General features: G+C 42.0%; 2 protein-coding genes across 4 annotated transcripts in view; one reads left to right on the top strand and one right to left on the bottom strand.

Annotated features, from left to right (window-relative positions):
- The window catches only part of TRPC5 (transient receptor potential cation channel subfamily C member 5), a 99,871-nt gene extending 90,348 nt beyond the window's left edge, over positions 1-9,523 (top strand). For all 3 annotated transcript variants that reach the window (XM_083797343.1, XM_083797345.1, XM_083797344.1), the window contains exons 10-11: positions 1,369-1,458; positions 2,154-9,523. In XM_083797343.1, coding sequence (XP_083653469.1) covers positions 1,369-1,458; positions 2,154-2,888 — 825 coding nt within the window. In that variant the 3' untranslated portion in view covers positions 2,889-9,523. The remainder of the gene's footprint in view (positions 1-1,368; positions 1,459-2,153) is intronic.
- A 4,694-nt stretch (positions 9,524-14,217) lies between these two features.
- ALG13 (ALG13 UDP-N-acetylglucosaminyltransferase subunit) overlaps positions 14,218-18,498 on the bottom strand; it is a 31,527-nt gene continuing 27,246 nt past the window's right edge. The window contains exons 26-28 of the mRNA XM_083796911.1: positions 17,256-17,296; positions 16,287-16,470; positions 14,218-15,166 (exon numbers count right to left, since the gene is read on the bottom strand). Of these exons, the coding sequence (XP_083653037.1) occupies positions 14,892-15,166; positions 16,287-16,470; positions 17,256-17,296 (500 nt within the window). The 3' untranslated portion in view covers positions 14,218-14,891. The remainder of the gene's footprint in view (positions 15,167-16,286; positions 16,471-17,255; positions 17,297-18,498) is intronic.

Raw genomic sequence — 18,498 nt, 5'->3', positions numbered from 1 at the left:
ATACTCTCAAATTGCTTCTCTACTGCTTTTTTTCTGCAAGACATCACTAATCCTAACTCAAACAGCAGTTGAGATTTCCTTCAGTTTTGGACAGCTCAGGAAGGAGGAATTGTTCCTTTGTTGAATTTTGCTGTTTCTGTTCATTCTCAGCTTGCTTGTCATCAAGTGTTCATTAAATTCAACCTACAAAAGGATGAAGCGGTATTAAAAACACCAGCTTCAGTATTTGAATTCAATGTGATTATGCCAGCGTGCTGGAAGGACAAAAAAATATCTCCTGAATGTTAGGTGGTACGTCAGACAATACTGTCAAAAGCCATAAATAATTTGTCTTACGTAGGACATCTTCTGTTTTCTGAAGAGTCTTTGTACGTGGAGTTGACACTTAACATACTTAGTCACTTTTGATAACAGACATTTGGTACCTTCTGACTTTACAGCACAGCTCACAGGTACCGAGAGTGGGATCTCTTAAAGCACCTCCCAGTAAAACCTTGGTGAGGAGCACAGGTTAAAGCTTTGGGTTATTCAGACTTCTTGTCTCCATTTATGGGGGAAAATGCAGGGAAGGTTTGGGGTAGTCTTTTCTGTATACAGAGGTCAACCTCTGTGTGTCAGATAACAGGTAACAGTCCAAGCCTGCTTATGCAAAGCCAGCAAGGAGGTACACAAATGCAGAGCAAAATGGATCTCATCTAAGTTGTAACAAACAGCCCAGGTAATGCTGGGGAACAGTCACCAAAGGCGTGACTGTACTTCCAGCGCTGTCCACAGATGCTGCAGCAGCTCTGCAAGGAATTTTTAACCTCCCATTATAGAACTGGCACAGCTGGCAGATGTGGGCTAACGTGAACATGCATTGCCCTGTAGAGTCCTGGCTGTTTGTTCTTCAGGTTATTTGTTGGTAACACACCATCATGGACTTTCCAATATTTAAAGAAAAAAATCTTAAAGTGACAAGCTTAGCCCATCAAGATACACAGCATATACAGGTGAGACTGGTAATCTTGAAGGACTTTCAGCATCTGAGATTAAAAAATGCATGAAGAGGTTTAAATGGCTTGAAGACATTTAAGATAATCTAAATTTTTTTTCTGGACAACTTTTACGTATGCAAAGCAAGTACAACAAATCAGCTCACTATACTTAATAGCTGAGCTTTCAAGACGAAACGTAAATAAGCCTCTGCAAAGGTTTGTTCTATTTGAAAGAAAGTTCTGTTTCTAACAGTGGTTGGTTTTTTTTTTTTTTTTTTTTTTAAAGAGAGCAGAGTCAGGAGAGCCATCAGTAAGAACTCAGTAAAGTACAGCAAGAACACAGTTTGGTCTGAGCCAGCAGCTGAATCACTTCTGTTGTTTTATATTTCAGGAAGTGATCAGAAATCTTGTGAAAAGATATGTTGCAGCAATGATCAGAACTTCCAAAACCAATGAAGGTTTAACTGAAGAAAATTTCAAGGTAACTTCCTACTCTTTTAACAATCGTGTTACACTAATTCCAGTAGCCACTTGCAGAGTTCCCGCTAACTTAGGAATATATTTTGTGACCAACAGTGGAAATATGACTGTTACTGGAGCTGGGAAGGTATGTGATGTGCATGCAGTCTTCTTTTGAGCAAAGAACATTCCTTATACGGGTGTCTTCTCATAATGTCTCAACATGTCTTAATGCACAATATTTTACGTAGACAATGGCTTTGAAAAACGGTAAGAATGAAGTATCTGCTTTGAGTCAGCATTACATTCCTAATCCTAAGCCGAGTCTAGGTTAATGGATACAGAGAATGTTTAAATTTGGCCCTATCAACTGAAAGATTCCTGCAACATTTCTAAATTCCAACAGTTTCACTTCTATAAATGTCTTATTTAGGCTTCCCCCAACCCCAAGCAGGAAGAAGAGGGGATAAGGGGGTGGTCACAAAGGCTGGTCTCACAGCCCTTGAAGACGAAGATCTTGTAAGCTCTCCGACTCTCAGGCTTACCAATAAATTTTTTCATGTCACCAAATCATAAAGATTTACGTAGCATTCTTGTAAGTGTGATTTGGTGTCAGCCATTTGCATAACTCTTAACATTTCTCCCAAGAGAACATGATCGTTCTTTCATGTCACAGGTAATGCTGCTGAGTGGCACTCATTTTCCCTCTTGCCCTAGGAATTAAAACAGGACATCTCAAGTTTTCGCTACGAAGTCCTTGATCTCCTGGGAAACAGGAAGCCCCAGAGGAGAAGTTACTCTACCAGCAGCACAGAGGTGTCCCAAAAGGATGAAACAAACGAGGATAGTGCTGGGGAAAAATCCAAAGCCAAGAGCGTGTCTTTCAATGTAGCCAACAAAAAGAAGGACTTCAATGTATCTGCTCTAATTAAAACCATGTCTGGGATTGATATGGTGGAAGAGAAGCCAAAAAGCAATGGGATCAGTAAGCGCTCCTTCATCCGAAATGGAAATAGAGTTCAGAGGCTTTCCAGCTCCAAGAAGGAGTCCTTTAAGAGACTGGGCCTGCTGTTCTCCAAAATGAATGGGCACGTCCCTGAAGCAAATTCAGAGCCCATGTACACTATTTCAGATGGAATTATTCAGCCACACTACATGTGGAAAGACATTAAATATTCTCAGATTGATAAAGAGAGAGAAGAGAATTGTTCCAAAAGTGAAATTAACCTCAATGAGGTAGACTACAGTGGGAACACAAGACTTACAGGACAGAGCAAGGAGTGCCCTGTGGTTTGTACCAGCTCCCTTCACTGTGCTTCCAGTATTTGTTCCTCTAACTCCAAACTTTTAGACTCATCAGAAGATGTGTTTGATTCATGGGGAGAGGCTTGTGACTTGTTTATAAACCAGTGGAAAGACGGGCAGGAGGATCATGTAACAACTCGGCTATAAGTAAGGCTACCTTAACACCTGCTAGAAAACTTAGCTAATTATTTGTAATTGTTTGCTCTCACCTGATTCAGCATTATGAATTCCTTTCTGTCCACAGGAGAGAAAAAATGTAAAACTACTTATGTTAACCTATTTTATAGCCATCTGCACCTTTTTTAATTTACTTTTTTACACTCACAAATACTGAAGGTTTCACTATTTATAAGGTCACTGTAAACTATGGGGCTCCTTCGGATGCAGGCTTAGTCTTTAAATCCCACATAATTCAGACACGCTGGTGGCGGAGTAGAGGATTTCTCCAGTGCACTCATCATCATCCCAGCACCGCTGGGTTATCATCGCTGCTATCCAACGCCATCAGTTCCGCATCCTGCTCATACCCCTCGGCATCACAACCAGCTGGTGAGCAGTGGCTTAGCAGGAGGCTGAGAATCATATTTGCAATCTTTATAGAAAGTGTTTCAGGTTATAACTGGCTTTTTGTTTTCTTTAAGCAATACCACCTCTGATTCTTTCACGCGGTGTGTTTTTTTCAGGTCATTATATCCATATTGTAAATTGTTACTGAATAAGAGACACCTTTGATCATCCAGGTAGAACATGTGATGATTTGCTTATTTACTTAATTGCTATTAAGAAATTCCCCTCCTAGGGAGCAGAATGACCTCCCACTTCGGCTGGCAGTGGAAGCCAGCACCTGGCCTTGCTACCAACTTCTACATAGATGAATGGACACAAAGCCAGCTGTGGCTGCTTGAAAGAGAAACTTCAGAGTGGTTCTCCTATCACTAACAGGGTGCACCAAAACCCAGCCCTAAGCCTTCCCCTTACACCCACCCCCCTGAGCATTTGGGTTTTGAAATCCCTGGTTTTATTTCCACTGCTGCATTCCTTTTTCGCTGCCTCTCTGGTCAATGTCACGCTGTTAGGTAGAAAACCATCCTCCTGGCGTACAGCAGTCACTTCCCTGGGTCTGTGAGCTGCATTTCTGAAAAGCAAGCTCAGCAGTAGCAGCTCAGACTGCAGCTGGCACCCTGGAAAGTTGCTGCAGTTCCTTTTCTAAGGTGCACCAAAAAGCAGTGCAGCAGTAGATGCTACCCTTCTGTATCTTTTTATGTTTTTTTCACCCCTACAACATTCGTGCTAGGCCCTGTCCAGATATTACCCATGTCCCTGCATTTTTGTCCTAAGGAGCATGAGACGGGAGAAGACAATAAGAGCAAAACGGTTGACACTGCTTTTTAACAACATGATACCTGAACTTTCTTCAGTGTTGTTGCTAAGAAATGCAGATGACTGGCACCTGATGCTGCTTCAGAGCTGTTAGCAGTCAGCTTTCTTGGAAGAAAGAAGTCCTGAGCTCAGAGATGGCCCTGCCTTACCCCAAAGCTTCCTTACGAGTCCGTGCAGCCAGGCTAAAGGCTCTGTTCCCAGGACAGGTCACACGAGCTGGAGCATAGCCCAGGGGCAGGTGCCAAAAGATCACCTCTTGTGCGCAGTACACTGGGAACTGCATTTGAAAAAAGCATTTATGAAGGCTGGAAAATCTACACTAACACCCCTGGCTCATGAGAAGCTCTGAACGCAGAGCTCGAGATGGAGGCTATGGCCAGCCACAGTGTCAAGAAAAAAGAGCAACTAGAAGCAGAGACTCAAACGTGTTTCTGTTCTCCTTGCTCATGAACGACGCCAGCCTTGTTACCAGCATGCAGTACAAAGCCCAAAATATTTAAGCCCCTAGACATGCTAGTTAAGACAGAGTGAAAAGCATTCTTGTATCAACAGATTTCAGGCTTTGATACTAATTGCAGGGTTAGAGCAGCATTTGAAAATTGCATCTCCTCTTCCTGTAAGTAAGGCTGAGCAAACTGACTTTGGCACTACACAGAGAGACTTGCAGAATCGTAGGGTCAGAAGCAATTTGCTGATCTTTCAAGAAGAAATCCAGCAACCCTCTCTTTTACGATGCAAATCCATCCATATGTGAGAGCTGCAGTTAGAACCAACTGAAGGCAATTCTCAAAGCAGCCCACAATAAAAGCCTGCAGTTTAATAAACCAGCCTCTGTACATTTCTGGGAACACAAACATTAGCAAGAGCTGCTACAGGGGGATGAAGGGAAGGGTTTGAATCATTTTATGCCTCACCTAAGCACGTTGCAGTTCAGGACTCTGCTTGACACGGGGCAGCACATCTTTGTTACCTTCTAGCACATAGGAGTGAAAACAACTCCAGTATGGTTATGCAGATTACATCAGCTGGGTTTAAAGCAGGCATAGAAGCAGGGTTCATATCCTTGGACAGTGGAAGTACTTTTAATTTTTCCATGAGAGCAAGCACGCTGCTACTGGCTATGACTAAATTGTGCCATTCAACTGCAGCCCTATGGTAACGGGTACAAATCTCAAAATGAAATGCAATTAACTCTGCAGCAGTGCCCCCCAAAAATGTAAAAATTACACTGGGCAATGCAAATCCCTTCTGTACGAACTGCGTGAGTCACGTTCCCCTGCCGTGCCCAGAAAGGGCAGGGGTAGGAACTGCCACATTGTAATGGCACAATGAACCAAGCAGTCTGCAATAATTCCTTGATAATGTTATGTTGAACGCGAGAGGTACATCATGGGGCTGCTTGGCTGGGGCTCCTGCAGGATTTGTTTCATGATTCAGATGCTTCCTAGCTCCCAGCTATGAGCCAGCCTCAGCTGACTTTTGGATTTAATGCAAATATTTGTGTTAGTAAGTGATTTATGCATGTGTCCAGGAGTTTCCAAAACTGTCAGACTGATCCCCAAAAAGCCAAGTCTGTTTGACTGCACCTATGCACCCCCTTTGGTAGCAACAGACTTTACAGCAACTAGTCAATTATTATTGCTGTTATTACTACTCTTAAACAGGAGATTCAGGTGAAGGAAATTGAAATATTTTGTGAAAATACATTTGATAAGCTTCAAGGATAGTCATACACATGCTAGGAATTTGGGATCATACCAGGCTTGATCACTTGTCCTATCTTTAGGTTTCCCGCTCTTGAAGTAGGTTTATTTCTCACCTCCCATCCCTGGTGTCGTTTTCACCTGTTTTTTTAAAGCATCACACCTAAAAACCATCACCAATAGAAAGTTAAGACCAACATCCAGGTACAGAGCACCACACAGAGCTAGGTGTTTGTACTGAGGTCAGGGATCAAAAAAGTTCTTTCAGAAGTAAGGAATCAAGCGACATCTCTCTGCAGATTATTTGGGTAATTGTATATTAATCACGTACTAGTGTATATGTAAATACTCAGCTATTTGTATAGTGGTCCCTACAGAAGCAGCATGTGCAGTGGTTAGAGCGCAGGATCAGAAAAGAAGACTTCTGAGGTCTGTTCCCAGCTCTCCCACTGCCTCACCTGTGACCTTGGGCAAGTCACTTATCCTCTCTAATGCCTCAGTTTCCCCATCTGTAAAATAGGGACAATAATACTTACCTACCTCGCGGGGGGGTTAGTTCATTATTTATAAGCACTTTCAGATCTTCAATTTAAAGGCGCTATATACAGTCAGTAGTTAATACTCGTAGCAGTGGTATGTACTTTTGTTTTCTTATGACTAATTCAGGTTAGGATTTAGCTATGTACGTTACGATAGTTTTCCATGTAGAAAACTAGCATGATTTCCCACGAGGGGAATTTTGGGGACTTCTGCAGTAGACAGAGAGCAGGAGCAGCATACTTTGTAAGCCTAAACTCTGACATCCTCGCTTGTGTGATTTGTGTCGCACCTCACCTTACTGCATTTGTGTTTCATCCTTTTTCTAACGGCACGTGTAAATTTTTAACAGAAACAGTCACTGTAAGTATTATTTAAATAAATACGTTCATATATAAATGTAAAACCTTACCTTTTGAGTAGGCTAAGATTGGTTAACCCAGCAAACTTCTAAGCACGGGGAGGTTCCACAGCCAGCCCAGCACTAACGCACACGCACACAAAAGGATACCAGAGTTGGGCTATAGGAAAATTTCATTCTTTCTTCAGTGTTTGCGTCTCATCCCATCGCTGGCAATGGCAGCAAGTCACGCAGGTGACGAGGTGTCACAGGAAGGCGTGTGGCACGCAAGGTGAGGGAGGCCATGGCTGGGGTGCAACCAGCGCCTGCCCACTTCGCCCTGTGGCACGGGATAAGGCAGCTCCCAGACACTCACCCGGGCAACCAAGAAGCCTCCCTGGGCAGCCAGGAGGCTCTTGTGCCTCTGTGAGGGCTTCACCCTCATTTCTCCTTGGGTATGGTTGCTTTTTCTTTAGTGCTTGCTTAGATAAGAGTCTTTCCTTTGAGTTAAAGGAGCTCTAAGACTTGCATGGTGAGGGCATGACCTGCATTTTGAGCTCTCTTCCAGGAACAGGAGCAGTTGCAGGGTACCTCCAGCAGACATTTGGAGAAGTACAAGTACTGTAAGCAGAGACCTGACTTACTCCTGGGCTATCCTGCAGAGTCAGAAAGCTACAGGAGCACCAGCTGCTCTGTGCCAGTAACTGCAGGTCCCACTTCCATTGGGACTTCTCAGCCTTGCTTTGAAGTTTCCATTTTCCTTTCCCAAAGGCCAAAATCTCACACACTTAAGTCTACCAGGAAGAGGTTCAATTTTGGTTTAGTTTTCGGCTGACTTCTCCCTTAACCAGTCTGTCTGCTGCGTGCTAACACAGAGATGTCCACGAGAAAGCTGCGTGCAGCCTCAGAGGCCCCTTTCCAAAGGAACAGCATCGCCCTCCCACCTCTGGTACAACTCCACAAAAACCAGAACGGAGAAGGAAAAAAAAGCAAAGCCACCGAAATCACGAAGGCTGCCTAGAATTAAGGAAAGCTGTCACCCTACTAAAAGCTCTCTGGGGCTGTCTTTGGGGTGGGTGCACCCCAAGGGCCCCTTCCTCTCCCAGCAGCACAGGTGGCTGCAGCCAGCAGCAGCAGCAACTTCCATTCACACAAAGACAAAATTAATTGGAATCGGTGAGACTGCAGTGAATAACAAATCAACTTGCTGGAGTAGCATCTGAAATAAACTGTTACCAAAATAATCTGCAGTTTTCAGCGAATGTGTAATTTGAAGCCCAACAAGTATAAAATCAATCCCTCACTGGATTTTCTGGGGGTGCGGTGGGGCAGTCTGGGCTGGCCACCTAAATGTATTTTCAAACCCTTTGTAATTCAACTGAATTGAGTTTTCACAGTACCACTTTCCCTGTTTCAGACCATTACACTTGTACAAACAAGTCATTTATACAATTTTCACATAATTCCCTCCACCCAAACTAACTACTGCTCTAGAGTAAGTTGATGATAAAGAATGATGCTTAAAATGAAGAACATGCTTTATCTAAAAAAAAAAGTACATGTAAAAGGCAAAAGCATTTGATCCTTAACTTCCAAATGTTTGATAGTGTGCTATGTTTCAGGGAAACACTTTTGCTTGCTCTGCTTTTTTAAGGTGTGCAAAAAAAAAAAAAAGCCAACACTAACTCCCAACCTAGCTCAAACCACCCGCAATTTTGAAAGCCAAGTTGATCGTGCAGTTCTTTCTTCATACACAGACCCTACTCAGTCGATGGCTCACCAACTATGGAAAACAGCACCTGCTGGCCAGCATGTCCTCCTTCAGCATGGTTTCTTTTGTTTCTTTCGGGGATTTCCTTCCCCTCCCATTTACAGCATTTCCATCAGCAGTAACTCCTAAGCCAGAAGAAACGATGTGCTTAGACCGAGAGGTGATCAATCCAGGAGCTGGCCTTTCGGCACACGAGCTTAACAGAACACTGTGATACCTTTAGCCAACAGAATGAAATGCCTTTTGACTATAAATAGTTGTTTTTGAGCAAGGGGGGCACTTTTTGGTGTAGCTATTTTTTGGGGTATTGTACAGTTTTATTTAAAAACTACTGAATGTGTTTATAAGGTGGGTCTGGGAACTAGAGGGCTAGGGATCTTTGAGAAGCAAAAGGATGGTAGCAGATGCTTAACTACTCTATTTTCTATATGGCAAGCCCTAGAGAATTGGGCTTACACTGCAAACAGGCTTTTTTTAGCAATCCAGTTTTAATATTAAAGTAAATCTTCATAGAAAAGCTATCACAGAAACAGCTTCACACCGGATCATATTCTAAAACGCCATTTCATGGGATAAAAAAAAAAGTGAGGCTTTTTTTCCTCTTATTTTCCGTCAAAAACTTAATGGCTTTTTCCAGGCAACAGAGCTTTCAGATGTTTGGAGAATTTTGCTTATGTAAAGACAGAGTGGGGACCTCAGCATTTGCCCATTGAGCAGTAGTAGCCACCCCTAGAGGAAGGGGAGGACGAAAAGGGGGAAGAGCAAAAAGCAAAAACAAACGCTTAGTTTTATGTACTTTTCTACTTGCATCTTTTCTGTCTGTAGTGCAGATTCCACGTCATTCCCTCGCATAACATGTAAAAATGAAATGTATATAAATAAATAAAAATATTTATTTTATGTGTATTTTTAGCTTAACTGTAAACTGAAAAAAATAAAGCATTTAATTTTTTCCCAAAAATGTAAGCCTATTGAAATTCAAGGTGTTTCTACCTTTTCAGATGTAACATTTCCAGCTGCCTATTGATAATAAACATTTATGAACAGTAAAGCACGTGACATCTTATAATTTTTACCACGTTCTGCACAGCATCCTCAAGGGCTTTCAGTGGTCATAGGAGCACTTAAGGGCTCCAATTCTATACAAATTTATATCAGTGTTTACATGAAAAAGATGTGGTGTAGTCCTACTTATCTGCAACGAAGTTGGCTAGCCACATGCGAGCAAGTGTTTGTGGGCAAGAGTTGAGCAGCACCGGCCTGTGCAAAATAAAAATAAAAAAATAGTAATTTGAAAATCCCTTTCATTATATCCTCTCTGTAACAGGGAATAGCAAACCCACTTTAAGTGCTGGTAAATAAAATGCACCACATGAACGCAATTACTCCTGTGCAAAGGAGTCCAAGTATGCGTAATTTCATTTTAATTCGCTCCCCAAAGATATCCTTCGACCAGCAGAACTATATCATCCACATTGGACTATACAGCAAAATAGCTAATAGCGTGAGATAGTCATTAAGCAACAACACATAACTACATTAACATAATTTGCTCGTGTTAAGCTGTCCTCCAAATCTCATTAAAGTAACTGTAGGCATACAGTTAAATTTCAGGTTTCCAGCAGCTACCAGAAGCTCTCAGTCAAGTCCCCAGGAAAGCAAGAGCTTTCCCAAGTTATACAACACTCAAAGGATGTCAGAAGGCTTTTTTTAGAAGATAAAAAAAACGGGAAAAGGATATTTCAAAGTTAGATTCACATTCACCTCTCTTATCGGAAAGCCTGGTAGTTCAAAGTTAAGGCACCCTGAATCCCCAGTTGTGTTTTCTACTCCAGAAATTGGGACCAAACTGAACCTGAAAATGACCTCCATGTGTACAGCCGTCAGTGCAGAGGCAAAAATCCTGGATTTGATCAGGGAGATAGGGAGGCAGATGCAGGAGTTTTGCAGAATATCCTCTCCCCCCTTACTTGCACTTCCTGAAAAAGTAATACAAACCACACACTCACATAATCACTGCAAATATTAAACATTTTTGCTTTCAACTTTGGCAAATATAAATAAACGATGTAAAGAGTCAGAAACCAGTCTGAGATTCGGATGAAAAATGGAAATTGGCAGGGTGGGGAACAGGAAAGATATATGAAGGAGAGGGTAGGTGGATTTAGAGGGTCCACTACTTTTGTTGTTATAGGATGTGTCACTTCTTGAAGGACTGTTTTCTGTAACATAATGCTGTCAGGCAGCTGTCACAGCCACGAGGGAAGGCAATTACCATCGGGTAAACCTCAGCACCCCGAAGCTGGTGGCAGAACTTGTACCTCCTCCAGTGAAGGCAAGGTTTAGCAACAGAAATAAGCATATTGCCATAAATGATCCCAACATGTGAAAACATCCCATCAGGACCCAGGCGCGTGCTGCCGTTACTGCAGATCACCACGCTTGCAGTGACGACTGAAATGCAAAAAGCGCCTGCCCATAGCCTGTAGCTAACACTGGAATATTTTGTACTTGCCTCAGCACAGCTGACTGCAAAGCGGTAAGCAGCAGTGACTTGAAGATCTGTAGGAGCTTCTAGATGCTGGCCTGCCCTGCAAAATATAAACTCTGATCTCATTTCAAAGCCATAAGGTTCTAGTTCAGGAGTTTTACCTTCCTCCCTTGTGATAAAAGAGGTTACTTAGAAGTATTTTACGTTTGAATATTTCCCATCCATAATGCTGTGTGATTTTATAAATGAGTAGGATATCCAGCACCACTCCAGAGAGAACGGGAGACTAAAGCCAAACAACTGAGCCAGAAAAGCACCACACTGTGGGTCTTTGCTTGGTCCTACCAACCACAGAGCAGTAGCCAGCAACATCCCTGCAGGCTAATGCTGCTGGCAGGCAGAATCAGCGTGATTTGCCTCTACAGCACTTATAATAATTAACCTTCAGTAACAGATGGATTTCACAATTCAAAAGACTTCAGAAAGACTCACGCCTCTAGTACGCAGCAGAGATGTGAGGAATGTCAATGTGCACGGGCTGAGCCAGGACCAGCACTGCCCCTCCTAAGTGCAGGAAGGTGTGCAGCAGCTCAGAAGAGGGTGAAATACTTACAGACAAAAGCCCACACCCCAAAACACAGAACTGTGGTTGATCACTGCTGGTTTCATCCCGTACTCTCAAAAGAGGCTTGGCTCGGAGGCTGCTGGTGTCTAGATGATCAGAAGTGCCCACCTCTGACAGGAGCACTGCTCGGTGGTGCTACCTGCTCACGAACCTCTCCTGTACAGCCTTCAGGTGATAATGTACGTGGAGCCTCTGCCTTTTACATAGGAAAACGTTGTGTGGAAAAGGAGGCGGCAAGCACGACTAGCACAGACTGAGCAGCGTGAGTCTTCTGTTCTCCCTTTTGAAGGCTGAAAACCTATCCACAAAAAAATATCTAAAAAACAACAGATTTCAGGATCAAGTCTGTTTGCTTTAAAATTATGCAACATACTTAAAGAAGCTGAACAAAGAGGACAAAAAAAAAAATCAATCTGAAGGAAAATTGTTGTTCCCTGCAGTAATCAACGCTCACATTTTTCTGTGCTTCTACTCAAAGGTAAAATATGCTTACGGCTGGGAGCAACACCCTACTCCCCCTGTTCAGGGCAATTCTGCCGAGCATGAAGCACAGAGCACTGGTCTGGTACCAAATTGTAACTGAGCCAAAGATGACAAGTTTTGATAACCACAAGGCTGACGTTGGGCTCTCCACAAAAAAATAAATCCAGAGCCCACACCTTGGTGTCCGTGGCAGACATCCCTCCCTTCCCCCTAAACCATCACCCCCAACAAGAGAAACCTTCAACCCCTCCTGAAGTTCTGTGTGTTTTTAACATGAGTTATCGTACAGCCTCTGAAAAGGGAACTGGTTTGTAGCAGTTAGCCACTGGAACACTAAACCACAAGACCAGCAATATTATTAGTGCAAGGACGATGTAGCCAGGTCCAGCTATCTCTGGATCACAAAATGGTTGAAGCATGAAGGTGGCTAACTGTGTTTTAGGTAGAGCACTGGCTTTTTTTTTTTTTTTTTTTTTACTGTGAACAGCCCTGACAAAAACACATGCATCAAGTCACAACTGAAAAAACACTGAAAAATCCACCTGCTAGAAAGATAAGCAAAAAGATAAAAATCTTGACTCCCTACCACAATTATTGATCTGTGTTTCTAACAGCAGAAAAAAAAGTTGACTCTTGTAGACAAAAAATTGCCAGGAGATAAACATCAATTCTTAGTTATGATAATCATTTGAATAAAAAAGCAAGGCTGTCTCCCTGACAGTGTAAGAAAGGAGGAATTATTATTCACAGCCGAAGCCTGAAAATGGGGAGATTCACTTCAGTGAGTAATAGCAACTGCTTGGGATATGACAGATGGCACTCGTGACTGAGGTGGAAAGGCACTCAATGACTCCATGATGGAGATTGTACTTCTTAAATCTGTTCCATTTCTGAGTGCCTAAGTCAGTCACATGGTTCACAGATTCCTTTCAGAGGCTAGCCTAGTGAATCCTTTTTCAGAGAGGAAAAAACCCTGTGGTATCTTCTCCCCAGTCTAAGAGAGGCCTGTGCAAGTCCCATGCTCTTTGAAAGAGACAAATACTAAAGGCCAAAATCCTAATGGTCTCCCATTACTTTGTAGAACCGTATTTTGTGTGTGTTTTTTAAAACTTGTACAGCAGCTCGTAATCAAGTTAGCTCATCAGGGATCGTTTTTATTGTGCTTTGACTTTTCATCTGACTCCTCCATCTTGAAAAACCTTATTAAACTACCAAGTTAAATGCACAGCAATTAGATTTGAAGAGACAAACCAGAAGCCAAGCTTACAACCCCCAGACAAGAGGATTATATCACCACCTTTATTAAAGGAGAAGGAAAAAAAAGCCTTAAGAGTTTTAAGGAAATAAGATCAACACCAGAAGTGCCAGATGAATTTTAAAATAAAGGTGTAAGGAGTCACTTTTTCCTGCTGTTTTTGCTCCTGTGTTTACTTAAAAGACAGCCTGATGTAAAGGCACGCCTCCCACCCCATTCTGCAGTTGGTTCTCTTTATCCCTACTCAGCTATATAAAAAAAGTCACTACAAAGTACAGAACACAGTTTATTTCAGCTTTATCAAGTAGCAATTATGCCACTTTGCAAAATTACAACTTAATTTCCTTACCTAGCCTACATGGGGGACGTCAGGCTTGTTTGAATTATGATGGCCCAGATCTTTACAAGACCTGGCAGACATTACTTTCAAAAGTATGGTATTTGAGCTTGAATTCAGCATTTCAGTCAAGTTAAGATTTGGTAAATAGAGGTCTTTACTAGTTTTTAGGGCCCTCAGCACCAAGGTGCTCTAAACCTGCAGTTGTGCCCTTGTTTGTTACCCCAGGACAGGGCTATGCCACCATGATGCCCAGGCTAAAGGCAGGGCCACCACCTGACAATTTTGCACATCCGCTGCAAGTTTCTATCAGGGACAGAGCCTGTGCAGTCATTGGAAAGAATTAAGTTTGCAGGCAGAGAATATTCAACATTTTAAGCCTAAACTCAACAAAAACACAGCTAGAGCTGCACTCTCTCATGTTAAAAGCTACTGCTTTCTCATAGGAGGTTGGAGCAACCTTACCCCACACAATTACATTTCTTCAGTCCTGCCTGTTGGATCACTAATCATTAGGAACATAACCTGCCAGTGATAAATGACCACTCGCTTCCTTGTGTTAGATGCTTTTATTTTGTGCTGTCAGTGCAAATTGAACACCAAGACTACCACCATTTGTGCAACAGCTTTCACAAAACAAAGCTCACAAATACATACCAACGTACAGCAGAACAGATCACAACAGTACTCTTACACTTTCAAGAGACATGAAGCCTACATAGAATGAAATCAGAGGAGATACAGCTATTACAAATACATGACCACTAATTGCAAAGGTGAAATCTGAGAACACCAACTTGTTTCAAACAATTGTCCTAACAACTCCGCACCCAGTTTTTAGCTGTGGTTGTAATGGCAGTCATGCTTAAATAAGAACCATGTGTTTAAGTGTTCCAGTGTAACCCCTCAGAGGTATATGGTGCCGTTTTCCTTTAGTGATAGCTTGTTTTTATACATTTTGTGTAGTCAAATATATGCTTTGTGTTCCCCTACACTATAGTGTATGTATACTCTTTTCCTATGCTTTCTTCTATGAACTACCAAAACACCATCCTGTCAAGCTTATCATTAGCATAAGCCTGGAAAGAAACATGAAACTTGAATGCAGCTTAAATCAATCAACCCAGCCCACTGAGAGAGGATAACACTTATGAAACAACATTAATATGTAATTGACAAAAAAGAAACGAGAAACCAAGTGCAAGAAGTGAGCTTACACCTCCCAGATTTACATTCCTTGAGGCACGTAGTGTGGTGCAGGGTTAGGTGAGGCAATATAGCTGACTTGGTGTAGCGGTCCAGAACTTACAGCATTGGGAATTCGTGGGGAATTTCCATACGGTGGATTTACTGGATGCCAGGAACTAAGGTAGTGATAGGCAGGTACTACAGAGATGCAAGAGTCATACCCTGGGAGAGATGGCTGGCTGTAGGGATCTGACACCACTGGGTAGTATACTGTGCCGTGGGATGGGGGTGGAGGCTCTGCATTTTGAAAGTTACCTAAAAAAGAACAAAACACTTGTCATATACTCTTACTATATTTGTGACCTTTTTATATAGACTTTCATCACAATGAACATAGCATTATTTTGGTGGCCATAAGGGAAAAATCTATTTAGGTGATAACAACTTTATACCCCTATATTTTCTTCCCAAAGGCAGGGTGAAAGTCACCTTAGGACCTAAGTTGGTGAGTTATCCTCAAGTTAGACTCGTCCCTAAAACCCATTAGAGAATTACTTAACAGCATTCTGCAGAAGTAAAAACTTAAAGAGAAACTTGGGTAAAGGGCTAATGTGTTATTTGGCTATTTAATCCTTGAGATGATGCTATTCTATGCAGGAGAACTACCCCAGCTAACAGGCTGAAGCATTATCAGAGCATTAAGCCTGTCTGCATCCAAGCAACAGATTTGTCACGATGTGCTCTTTCCAACACTGACCATTTGCCACATTCCACAGACTTTCACGAGCCAGGCATCTGACCTTCTTGACGTCTTTTTCCTTATTTAATACAAACCTTTTATTTACTGCCAAGTCTATCTACCAGCTTTTTACAAAGCTGCTGTAGGAAGCTAAGTTTTGCTGTAATTTTTCCACACAGTAGTTGACACAGCTAGCAATGAGGCCTATTCAGAAGATAACAGCTCAGCTTGCAGAGCCTAAAACTACGGGCTGCAATATCTCTTTTAAAAATACTTGTGAAAGTAGCAATGCTCGATGCTTGCCAAAACTTAATTGTCTCCTTTATTTTAAGAACAGGCATTGTTTTGATACCATGACTATTTGCTTATCAATGAGCGAAAGAAATGCCTTCAACGCAATTTCAGAGTAAGTTCTTCCAAGTTAAAATTAGCATGCTGAATACAAACCTAAAAAGGATTACTTTTCTTTTTTACAGCTTTAAAAAGCCTTTGGCATTGGTGGCTACACCAGTAAGTCTAACAACTTTAAGCAGTAACAAAGATGGCAGAGGAACTTGTGGTAACCCATTACAATGCTTACTTTACATCTTCCCAACCTCATCCTTCCTATAATGGTGCAAGCAAGCAGCTGCACTCTGAAAATCATTCCCTTACTTTTCACAGTCTCTGTATGTGGTCTTATCCTCAAATACTAACCATTTGCAGGTGCTTCCAAGGGAACCTGATGCACTTCAGCTCGCCCAGCATCAGCATAGAGCTGAGGTACTGACTGATCTAGGACGTGAGCAGGCTCAGCATATGCTGGATAAGCTTCCACTGGTGACGCTGGTGGTACTGGCTGTACGTACACCATGGAATGCCAATAGCTCTGGTGGTAATACTTTTTGGGGAAAAAACAAAACAGAGTCATGCATATAACCACACTCCCCATCCTTCTTCCCAATCACTGCTGGTTTCAGATCTAAAAGTAGGAAGAAGTGCATTTTTCTCTACTGTCACTAAGATAGTTATACACAAAGGAGGAAAAAAAGACAGACTGCCAGGAGAGTTGCTGGAATAGCTGCAACTACCTCAGTTCTACACTGCAGTTCTAATTCTTAAGGAATTTTGAGTCTTTGTAATAAACTTGGTCATATTCAAGATTTTTTTCCCCCCTACTTCTTTAGTTGAAAAAGCTAATGTACTACTTTTACTTCCCAGAGTTCCAGCACTGACACTGCCCACAGCTGCTGGTGCAGAGGCAATGGCTGCAGGCAACTGCAGAGCAATGGTTCCCAGAACACAAAAAATGGTCTGAACACAGCTGTGCATGTCCTAGAGGATTCAAAGCACACATCTCTAAATGGTCTTTGATCTCATCTAAGCAGTTTTTTTTTTTTTTAAGAATGGCTCAGGTTCCTTCCCTTTATCTTAAAAGAAAGAATATTTATCCACCATCCTCCACAAAAATCCAAGTAAACAACTGGATGTACTAATATGCTTTACAGTTTGAGTTAGAGCTTCACTTCCTGAGCTACACTTTAATCTCCTCCAAGCAAGCCCATATGTATTAATAGTCAACTACACATTTAGCACACTTGGAAGTCTTAAATACATCAGTACATCTGTCAAGAAAAGCAGCAGTTTTTACAGGCAATTTACTGTACTCGTTTTAAAAGCACTTACTTGCAGTCCCAGATTAAAATAATACTGCAAGACCTTTGTATCTGAAATTAAAGGACATGACATTAAAGAGCAAGTTAGTATAAACTGATGAGGAAAATAAGTTTACATATTAGAACATTTAGAATCACTTAAATGATTAAGTAACTACTTTAGCATTATTTTTTTTTTTAATGTTTTGAGGGTGATGAATATGTCTTGAATATGAAGAGATGCTATAGTTACAATGACCCGTTAAGTTAATCCAGTTAGGTATTTGTACAATAGTTGTGCTTGACTAATGTCAAATCAAACTTCAACATTACAGAATCACAGAATCATTTAGGTCGGAAGAGACCTCCAAGAGCACCTAGTCCAACCTCTGACCCAACACTAGCAAGTCATTACATTGCTTTAAGTCCGGTCTTGATTCCTCAAGTGATATTTGTCAGATCTGTTGTAAGCCTCCATTGTCTAAGCACCCACCTAGAAACTTTTTCATCATCAAATAAGAATTTGATTATGAGGTCCTGAACTAAGGTGTCTGCTAAGAGCACTCCCTCTTTTCCTCACTATAGAAATAGGGAAGTGTCTGGAAGCAGAGACAAGGCAGGAGCCACCTCCTCATATGCCAGTGGTCATTGACCCCCAATGTACACACACTGTATACACAGTCTGTATACACATTGTGAACACCCGTGTACTAGGCTGGCACGTGAGACTAGGGCCCAACTCCGTAGAGACCCCAGCTTCACACTGGTTCTGCCCAGAGAGATGTCAATAGGGACAACATATACGGCAACCCTAAAACCTTCAGAACTAGGTTTTGAGGTCCCCCAAACTGTTATAACCATGTCAGAATACAGGGGGGAGGTAAGGACTGTTCCTTCCTTCTCCTTCCTCACTAGGGTTAAAGGGAATTCAGTTCCTGCCTTCTTGCAGCTAGTCTTTTACTTCTGTCTTCCATGTACTGGATCATTTGACTCAGGGCAAACACATGAATCACTAAGGAGCAATCCCAGAAGCACAGAGGAAGTTTAAAACCACTTGCCAATAATAACAAGGTTTATAAAGTCCAACTGCCCAAAACAGTGGGGCTGTTTAAAACCTTTTAAGTTCAAGCATGTTTTAATCCTATGACAGTTCCAGAACTGTGCATGAACTGATTTCTCAGTCATAAAACTGAGATTTGTTTTAAAGGCTCAAAAAGGTAAGTCACCTATTCCACAGCAACAGGTTTGCATGCAAGTACAAACAGACACACATC

Source organism: Anser anser (genome assembly GCF_964211835.1).
Source record: "Anser anser genome assembly, chromosome: 13".
Classification (NCBI taxonomy): Eukaryota; Metazoa; Chordata; class Aves; order Anseriformes; family Anatidae; genus Anser; species Anser anser.
The sequence above is the reverse complement of the archived record's forward strand: the minus strand, read 5'-3'. Positions and strand labels throughout refer to the sequence as shown.